The sequence below is a fragment of the Neomonachus schauinslandi genome, chromosome 12, assembly GCF_002201575.2.
Source record: "Neomonachus schauinslandi chromosome 12, ASM220157v2, whole genome shotgun sequence".
Lineage (NCBI taxonomy): Eukaryota > Metazoa > Chordata > Mammalia > Carnivora > Phocidae > Neomonachus > Neomonachus schauinslandi.
The window spans coordinates 16041371-16051662 of record NC_058414.1 but is presented as its reverse complement, the minus strand read 5'-3'; the positions used below and the strand labels follow the sequence as shown (position 1 = coordinate 16051662).

The 10292-nt window shown below is 42.9% G+C and overlaps 1 protein-coding gene across 22 annotated transcripts in view; it reads right to left on the bottom strand.

The window, feature by feature from the left end:
- The window catches only part of NRCAM (neuronal cell adhesion molecule), a 72409-nt gene that overhangs the window by 38690 nt on the left and 23427 nt on the right, over window positions 1–10292 (bottom strand). For all 22 annotated transcript variants that reach the window (XM_044920035.1, XM_044920040.1, XM_021682910.1 and 19 more), the window contains 4 exons: window positions 5185–5328; window positions 2469–2580; window positions 1028–1194; window positions 788–935 (listed from right to left, as the gene is read on the bottom strand). In XM_044920035.1, coding sequence (XP_044775970.1) covers window positions 788–935; window positions 1028–1194; window positions 2469–2580; window positions 5185–5328 — 571 coding nt within the window. The remainder of the gene's footprint in view (window positions 1–787; window positions 936–1027; window positions 1195–2468; window positions 2581–5184; window positions 5329–10292) is intronic.

The window sequence follows — 10292 nt, the reverse complement described above, 5'->3', positions numbered from 1 at the left end:
TGTGTGTGTGTGTGTGTGTGTGTGTGTGTGTGTGTGTGTGTGTGTGTTAGGGGCAGTTAAGCAACAAGCACTGCTTAGGCGCAGCTGCAAGCAAACCACAGGGAGCATTTCCACCAACACACGGCATTTCTTCCACTAGGGGGGCAATGTTTGTAGCCTCTGTGACAGTTCAAATTCACTAGGTCAGCTCTATACCTATTCATTCAAATTGAGGCTTCACCCAGAAAATGGGAATGACTTTTCCTCCATTCCAAGCTCAAGGACTGCAATGTGTTTAGGCTATTTTAAATAGTTTACCTGTTTTTTCCCCCTTCTCTTTCTACTGGCCAAAGTGAAATCAAAAGAAAATTCCCTATCTGAATGAAAACTGGTGTCCTTTAAAATAACGACAAGGATTTAGGCGCACTCTGCTGATTAAAGTGATCGCATTTCTGCTTATTTGTAGAATGGTAATGAAAACATCTGTCGAGACTTCACTGTACAAGGTAGAAAATAATGGAAGTCATCCAAGGCCTGAAAGGTTTTTCCCATCCTGAATTACACAGGAGACCAGCACACAAAGACAGACAAACATTCTCAGGGTCTGATTTCAATAACTCGATACCTTTTTAGGTCCCCACATTTTGCAGCAGGCAGAAAATGCATTTTTTTTTTTTTTTTTTTTTTTGGAGAGACCAGATCTCAGAAATTTAAAAACACCACTGGTAAGTCACTCTGCGATAAACCTTTAATTCAGAGAAGCTCAAAGAGGCAGGGAAGAGAAAGGAAACAAATGGTCTTCAAATACCTTCCGTCATTGGGCAGCTCACCGTTGTCCTTCAGCCATGTGATGGTGGGGATTAAGGTGTGATCATGTTTCACTTTGCATTCGAAGGACACGGTGCCCCCTCTTTGCATGACTGCATATTCGGGCTGTTTAATGATCCTTGTTGCATCTGAAATTTAGCTATTGTTATCCATTGCCAAAGCTGAAGAATTTGCTCAAAGTCACATAATACCTGAAAAAATTTCATCACCTCCGCCTTACCTTTGATTTCTAAGTGAACTTCATTCTTTGCCATTCCTAATTTATTCCTTGCAACACATGTATAAGTTCCCGTACTGTCCTTTTGGGCCACAGGAATTTCCAAAGTGCCATTTTCATGCAAAACATAAATATCTTCACGAAGGGCACTACCTTTAGCTCCCTTGAACCTTCATTACAGAAATTATCACAATGGGAATAAAAAAAAATCATAATTTGAAGTCAGACATAAAATGCCACATTCGAGGTCAGCACATGATGATGTGCATCATAGTATCAAGTTCGGAGACGTTTGGAATCTGCAAAAGATGTCTTGGATTGCATGCCTGTAAGTCAGCGGGGCCCATGGAAGGCAGGATGTAAAACTGGAAAATTTCATGAGAAGTGGTGCTTGAAGCATTAGGATGACAATATGAAATACTTCAATTGTAATTTTCTGTATCAGATTCATATTTAATACACACATTATTACCTATTCTATCTCCACATGGGTGATAAAACAGGCAACATGATGACGGATCTTTTTGGTCTTTTTCTTCCTCCTGGGATATATTCATAAGTCCATCTGCAGGCTACAATTCTAAAGCCAACTTCAGCAGAAGATACTTGATTTGAATTCTAACGAGACTTTTTATTTGTATGAGTAGGAAAATACTCAGGGGAGAAAAACAAGAAAGCCTGTATGCAAAGTATATGTCCGTTCAGCTTCCTGATCACTGTCAGACCAAACCCGCGAGCCAAAGTCAACCTAAGCTAAACAACCTAGGCAACCTGAGAGAACTCACCAGGCCACCACCTGCCCAAGCACTGTGCTTCTCCTCTCTGCGGCTACCGTGGAGACCTGGGGAGTCTGTCCTTAATCCTACACCTGGCTTTGGCCTCACATCGGCCGGGGAAGCCCGGCTCCGTGTCTGGTCCCTGATGGACGATAGGTAAACGAATGTTCTAATTTTCTTTCACTCCTTCCTTCTGAGCTGCTGCCCATCCTCGCCTTGAGCCTCCCAGCTCAGGCTAAAGTAAGCAGGCACCTCAGTCCTGAGTGGCATGTGGGGGGGGCGGAAATGCTGGTTTGGAGCTTACAGAACCTCTCCCCGACCCCAGAGGATCCTTTATTATCAAGGAGGGTACTCGCAACAGTCCCCACGCACCATTCCTTGCAAAGTCCCAGGTGGTACTCATGGCATTGTAACATATTACTATACCTTAAATTTTCAACCAACCTACTTCCCTACACCTCTGTGCCTGACAAAGTGTGCTGCTGAATAGATTATACATGTGGAAGTATTTAGCACCGAGCAAGTAGTTAATACATCTTTATGAATGAATTTAATAATAGTATGATGGAGTCAGCCCTGTCCTCTGAATAAATAAAAACACAACACCCAGAGAAATTTGAAGGCTTTAGCAAACGTAAATATTAAAGGCAAACAGAGCCATTACTTACCACTCAATGGTCGGCAGAGGAGACCCAAAGAAGGCACAATCCAGAAGAGCAGGCCTGTCTGCAATGACCTGATAGAGTGTATTTGCAGATGTAAGGATTCGTGGTGGCTCAGCTAAAAAAGTTTAAAAAGGTAAAGTAAATATTAAATAAAACAAACATTTAGGCCCACCATACATTTTACTGCATTTGAAGGCCGTTCAAGTTTACAGTAAAGCATAACCACTATGTCTCTCCCCTTATGTTCTCTATCAGGTACGACACCACCAGCATCTCAAGGTGGAGAAATACAAGTTTTCTCCTTCTGCCTCATACCCCACATCTCATCTTGCTCAGGCACGGTATTTTAATGATTTATTTATCTAGATGTCCTACTACCCTGTGAGTCCCTTGCAGGCAGGGAATGGGACTTTTATTGTTTTCTTCCCAGAAACTAGGTCAGTATCTGGTACAAAAATAATGGCCGAGTACATCTTTGTTAAGTGATTGGCCCATGCTAACCCCGGGGTTATGAGGGGCGTGGGGGGGGGGTAGGAGGGGTGACAGGCACACAGTAGCAGAAAAGCTCAGAGTGTGGACACCTGAAACAGAACCAGAAACTGGCTCCCAAACACCCACCAACACTGCACGTGTGCTCAGCTCTGCGTGTGAGTCATTGGCCTCCATTTCGAGCATGAAGGAAACATGCCAAGGACTGGTTGGCTTCCTGACTTTAATTTCATTTGAAAGGGAGCCTACTACACTTACTGAGTTGAAATATAATTCCCTGGAGCCATGAAAACAAGTCTCACATACAATTTTAATAAATTTGATGTTTTCGGTAGTTCTGTCCAGTATGAGAAATGGAATGTTCACATAAACCAACCATTTCACGCAGGGGACCTGAATAAACATTTCTCCAAAGAAGACATATAGATGGCCAAGAGACACACAAAAGGGTGCTCAACATCACTCATCATTGGAGAAATGCAAATCAAAACCACATTGAGATATCACTCATGCCTATTAGAATGGCTAAAATCAAGAAGACAAGAAACAACAGGTGTTGGCGAGGATGTAGAGAAAAAGGAACCCTCATGCCCTGTTGGTGGGAATGTAAATTGGTACAGCCACTGCGGAAAACAGTATGGAGTTTCCTCAAAAAATTAAAAATAGAAATATCATAGGATCCAATAATTCCACTATTGGGTATTTACCTAGGGAAACAAAAACACTAACTCAAAGAGACACCCCTGTGTTTATTGTGGCATTGTTTACAATAGCCAAGATATGGAAGTAACCTAAGTGTCCGTCAATAGACAAATGAAGAAGGAAAAGATGAATGCACGTGTGTGTGTGTGTGTGTATGGGATATTACACAGCCATAAAAAGGATGAGACTGAGCCATTTCAGATAACATGGATGAACCTAGATAGTATTATGACAAATGAAATTAGACGAGAAAGACAAAACCCATATGATTCCACTCATATCCGATAAGTGGAATCTAAAAAAAAAAAAATAAACAAACAAAAAGCAGGATCAGAACTATAAATAATGATGGCTGCCAGAGGGGAGGGGTGCAGAGTTGGGCAAAACTGGGGAGGGTATGTGCTATGGTGAGCGCTGTGAATTGTGTAAGACTGTTGAATCACAGACCTGTACTTCTGAAACAAATAATACATAATATGTTAAAAAAAAAAAAAAAGAAGATAGCAGGAGGGGAAGAATGAAGGGGGGGAAATCGGAGGGGGAGACGAACCATGAAAGACTATGGACTCTGAGAAACAAACTGAAGATTCTAGAGGGGAGGGGGGTGGGGGGATGGGTCAGCCTGGTGATGGGTATTAAAGAGGGCACGTTCTGCATGGAGCACTGGGTGTTATACGCAAACAATGAATCATGGAACACTACATCAAAAACTAATGATGTAATGTATGGTGATTAACATAACATAATAAAATTTAAAAAAAAAGAATTCTAAAAATATTAAAAAAAAATGGGTGAAGGGGAACAGGAAAGACCAGCCTCCAGTTATGGAATGGTTAAGTCCCGGGAATAAAAGCAGAGCATCAGGAATGCAGTCAATGATGCTGTAATCGTGTTGTATCAGGACAGACGGCAGCTACACTTGTGGTGAATATAAGCATCCTGTGTACACTCGTCAGATCACTAAGTTGTACACCCGAAACTAGCGTAACATTGTGTGTCAACTACACTCAAAAAGCCAAAACAAAACACAAAACATTTCAGAAGATGTTTGAGTCTACCACAGTGTTCTAAACATATATTAAGGATTAATAAATAAATGTACATCTGTGACAAGGATAAAGCCCGAACATTAATGGCTGGTGATTTATTTTTTCAAAAATCAGAATGAGATTGTTGTTGAACTTACCAGTTTCTAGAGATGGAGTGGCAGTAACATTCAGTTACCAATAGATTAAAGCTATTTTCCTTTTGAGGGTTTGACACTTAGCCTAACCATCTGTGGATGGAGCGGTCTATTTGATTATATCTACAGTAAACAATTTGCCACAACGATTGCGTTACAAAAGGACACAAAGGCCAGAGTACCATACCCTTTAGGGTAAGGTCTGTATCTTACCCGTCTTCATACAGCCCATTCAGCTCCAAGTCCTCTGTGCATTGCACACAGTAGATGCTCGCTCTATTTTTGCTGAGAACAACAGTGGTCATTAACTGAACTGGTCATGTCTTTAATAAAGGGAGAGCTTACCCAGCACATTTACAAATGCGTTTGCCAGTAAATATCCATATTCGTTAGAGGCATTGCACTGGTACACCGCACTTGATCTTTCTTGAACATTTGAAAAAATAATGGTATCGCCATCTATTTTTCTGCTGGGGTCATCAGGAGCAACTGTTTGGGTGTAAAAATATAAAGCATCTATTTATTCTTCTCTGCTTAGAAGATGTAAAGTGTGAGGTCTACACTCTAGTAAGCAGAACAGAAATACATGCTGATTGAGGTATATGTAGTGAGAAGGAGGAGAAATCATAATTTTCCCTCCTCTGACTTTGGTTATCACTTATCAGCACATTATGCCTGATATTCATTCAGTCCTAAGTCGATTGATTCTGTAAAACTGAACATTATTTCGAGAGATCCATGGGGAAAAGCACAAGGTAGGTGAAAACAGAAATACACATTCGGGAAAGCACTGCCTTATTCACAAAGAAACTGTGGTTCTTCATAAGGAGACAAGTTAATTCTCGAGAGGAGACAGCAAACGCTAGTCAAAAATAGAGAAACCCTCTAGCTCAACCAAACCTGTGTCCTTAATGAGCCTCTCGTTGAAATAAACAAATAAATAAGTACATAAAGACATATACAGGGCCAATCATCAAATGTGAAAATATTTTCCCCTATCAGAAATTCCTGAGGCTGAGGCAAAAACAAATCATGTGAAATTATGTGTTTTTCAGCTAAATCTCTCAAGTACATAAAAAAAAAAAAAAAATGTCAGGACCAGGACTGATCCTTACCGAAGTGGAGCGGAACAGGGCGTGTAACATAATATGTGAGAATTTAGTTCAGGTCATGCCCAGCAGTGTGGAAGTGCTGTGTTCCTGGAGATAAATTCCTGTCTGTGAGTGCTAAACCTCAGGCTGTGACCTTACATTGCTTTAAAAGCACACTCAAAGGGGCAAGAAGTATCTGCCTCAGCATGCGGATCAAAATCAACACTCCATAATAGCACCTTTTCCCTGAAATCTCCTCTTGCAACTTGACCCACTTAAGAAGGCTTTGCTTCCATTCCAAACACTGTACTTTTCTCTTTGATGACAGGAAAGGGAGGTACATCTAAGACATGGTTATCACTGCATTTAGATGCCTTTATCCCTTGCAAATCTCAAATATTTGGTTCAACTGTGGCTTATTAACTCACTTTAATACAGTTAAACCAAACTATAGTCATTCAGCCTTGTCTTAGTAGTCACGTGCCCACTCACGCTGTATTCGTTTTCTATGGCTGCTGTAACAAGTTACAAAATTAGTGGCTTAAAACCACATAAATTTACCATCCGACAGTTCTCTATGTGGTTGTTCGACACCCCGATCGCAATCAATAGCTAATTTATAACGCCACCTTAGACACTCCAGTTAGTTCGTCTAGTGGTAGGGGTATACCAGGATCCTTTGGGTCGGCTTCTTAGCTCATCTCTGCTGTTTAGGACTCTATAAACATTTCAAAATGCCTTAAGAAATATGTTCTTCCAACCAGAGGACAAATACAAGTTCTGATTCCTTTAATAGGGCAAAGATTTTCATCAGTACGTGACAGCAGAGGACAGAGATGTCACACTGGCCTGGGAAGTGAACTATAGCTGCGGCAGACAGCCAGGTACCCCAAGAATGCAGTATTCCCGGGGGCCACCCACATTCCTTGTCCCAGACCCCAAGTCTATTATCTCTGAGGACTTTCTGACTCACCCGCTCTCAGTGATGTCCATCCAAGCAAGGCTGATGGAACAGAACAGGGTTTCTAGAAATCTCTTTCTCTGTCAGTTATTCTCAGCAGTTTTGGACCCAGCACTTGGGCACTCGGTGTTGGGCCGCTTTGGGGGACTCTTGGTGCTCAGAATTCTGACTGCACCTCTGCAGACATGCTAGGCAGTGGAGGGAGGGAGTGCAATGCTTGGGCAGAGCGCTAGCCTGAATCTCTCTGGATGTGTGAAGACAGCTCCTCACATTCCTTGAGTATTATGGAGCTCTTAAAAGTTACACCCTCATGTGTGGTTTAATGGGTAGAGAGCTCTGGGTTTGCAAGATGAGAAAGTTCTGGAGATCTATTCAACTGTAAGATGAATATACTTAACACCGCTGAACTATAACCTCAAAAAAGAGTAAGATGGTAAATTTTATGTTACGTCTTTTTTATTTATTTTTTTAATTAAAAAATTTTTTAAATTTATTTTTATTCTTATGTTAATCCCCATACATTACATCATTAGTTTTAGATAATTAAAAAAATTTTTTAATTAAAGATTTTATTTATTTATTTGACAGAGAGAGACACAGTGAGTGAGGGAACACAAGCAGGGGGAATGGAAGAGGGAGAAGCAGGCTCCCCGTGGAGCAGGGAGCCTGTTGCGGGACTCGATCCCAGGACCCTGGGATCATGACCTGAGCTGAAGGCAGATGCTTAATGACTGCGCCACCCAGGCGCTCATGTGTTATTTTTAACTACAATAAAAATACATAACCATGAACTTGGAAGACCAGCTCAACTAATGAGGCCAGTAGGACAATCTTCCCTCAGTGGGGACTCATGAATCACAACATAAACCATTTTAAGGAGCTTTTATGTAGCCCACCCTTGCATTTTTCCTTGCCATCAACTCTTTTTAATGTTATTCTTTACCTAAAGGGCATCAGACTGTATCTGTTTTATTGCTGCTTAATGGAGCAGTCTTCAAATATTTATTTTTTGGCAAGGTGTTCAGGAATAAAATAAATCCTTTAGGTAAGAGTGGTGCATAAACTAATATCCCTCCGTGGGGGTTGGGGTTACATTTTCCTTAAGCACTTTAATTAAAGAAACACAAACAAACCCAGGCACCCACAGTGACATATGGAAGCTCAGCTGGGATTGGACAAAGACGAAAATCACTAGTGTAGAGCTACTGGAAGCCCTTGGAGTCTCTGTGCTGGCTACTGGGTAGGAGTGACTGTCCAGCAACCCAATCCCAGGTATCCAAAGCTATAATGATTACTTGTGGGAATAAGCAACTTTCTTTGCTATAAACGAACAACGGAGAAAGAAATCTGAGCATGGAGTCATCACATACAATTTAAAGCTCCAAAGGTAAGGTTCAGAACTGGGGTGATAGCCTTCCAACAAGACATTCTTTTATTCTAACTGTCCTGACACAGCTGGCCAGATCTAGAAATGCTTCCAACGTTTAGATACTGAGGATAATAATGAGTGCCACCTTCTATGTAGAGAGCACTATCCATTTAAAAAAAACATTTTTATATTTATTGCATAATTTATTTCAAAAAGAACTTTGTGCAATGGATTTTTTTTGGGGGGGGGTGCAATGGATTAACTAGAAAGTGTGTGCAGTGTGGAGAAGAGAAACCAGAGACTGGAGCACACAGTGGTTTAACATGAGATGAACGCTCAGATTTTCTGAGGCAGTCCACTTTATAAACATCTCCTTGAAGTCTGAACATTTGGCCATGGTGCAGAACACATCTCTGGGTGTGGAGATCAGTTTTCCTTCATCTACTTATTCCATCTCTCATAAGGGGATGCCAACGGAGCCCTCTACTTTGGCGAAAAGGCAGAAGGGAGATGCCTTGGTGGAATCTTGGGAATATCCTGGACCGTGCCCTCCATGCCCCCTGCTGCAGGGACGTGGCTGTCCCCGGACCCTCTCCCTCAGCAGCTGCCCCCCTCGAGGTTTCTGCAGCTTCTTAAGGGAAGGTGTGGTGGCCACCACAGCTGGTGCTCCCAGCTAATTGCTGGGGTCTACACGAGGCCCCCTTGAAGGTTAGGAACCCTCGCCATGCCAATTCCATCCACCAAGTCCTGTGGCGACTGTGCCGTCCCTCACACAGCCTGCCTCTCTGCCGTCCCCCACTGCTCCATCTCTGCAGGCATCTGTGGGGTGCATAGCTCAACAAGCTGCAGATGAGAAACAAGCCCGTCTCCCTTGTCTAGAGTGGCCCCCAAACTTCAAAGGCAATTCGATTTCGGGGTCTCCGGATCACAGGCTAATTATCAAACAGGATGGAAAGGGGAGAGGCGCAACGCTCTTTAAACTTCTACAGATTTTTTGACCGTTTTCTTCCACATTTACTCCTTATGTTGGAGCAGGGGAGGTCAACACGAGGGGAGACAGGTAGGGTTCACTCTGAACTCAGCTAGTCAAGGCTCAGCAGAGTCTGTAGATAGATCAGCTGCCGGGGGTAGGGGCAGGGAACAGGGTGGTCCTGCAGGACCACTGTGCAGAGAGCTACGAGGGTCCCCAACAGCTGCTGCAAGCCCATCACCTATTAGTGATGAGATCCCGCGCATGAACCCATGCACTCTGAGCCTGGCCACCGGATGCGGAGGAAGCCACCATTCATAGATGCTTCATATCACCTTGGTATATGAACGAATTTGAAGAAATTCTTTTTTTTTTTATTCTTATGTTAATCCCCATACATTACATCATTAGTTTTAGATGAAGTGTTCCATGATTCATTGTTTGTGCATAACACCCAGTGGGCCATGCAGAATGTGCCCTCCTCAATACCCACCACCAGGCTAACCCATCCTCCCACCCCCCTCCCCTCTAGAACCCTGTTTGTTTTTCAGAGTCCATTGTCTCTCATGGTTCGTCTACCCCTCCGATTTCCCCCGCTTCATTATATGAACGAATTTGGAACCCGATTTGGGAGATTTTGTTCTAACTTTCTGCTCAGGACCTAATCAGATGATTTGGGGTTACGGTAGAAGGGCCTAACTTGCATCACAGGACCGCTGTCCTGTGCCTCCACTCTCCCCAGGCAGGCCTTTCTGGGTTGATCCTGCCCCCAGATATTTCATTTAAAGGGGAGTGTCTATGAGTGCCTTTCAAAGCTCTTAATTTAACTGGAGCCACAAGGCTCCCTGAGAGGCACCGCCTTGTCAGTCCCACGGAGGCCAGATCTCAAGTGTGCGGTTAACCCTCCCTAAAGGGCACAGACCCTCCAAAGCTGCAAACCGTGTTGCCGCAACGCTCCAGCCTTTCCTGCCGTTCTGTATGCATTCCTGGGAAAATCCAAGAGCGCACCATAAAACTTCTTCTTTAGATCTGGGCCATATTCCTCTTTTCTCGGATTCCATT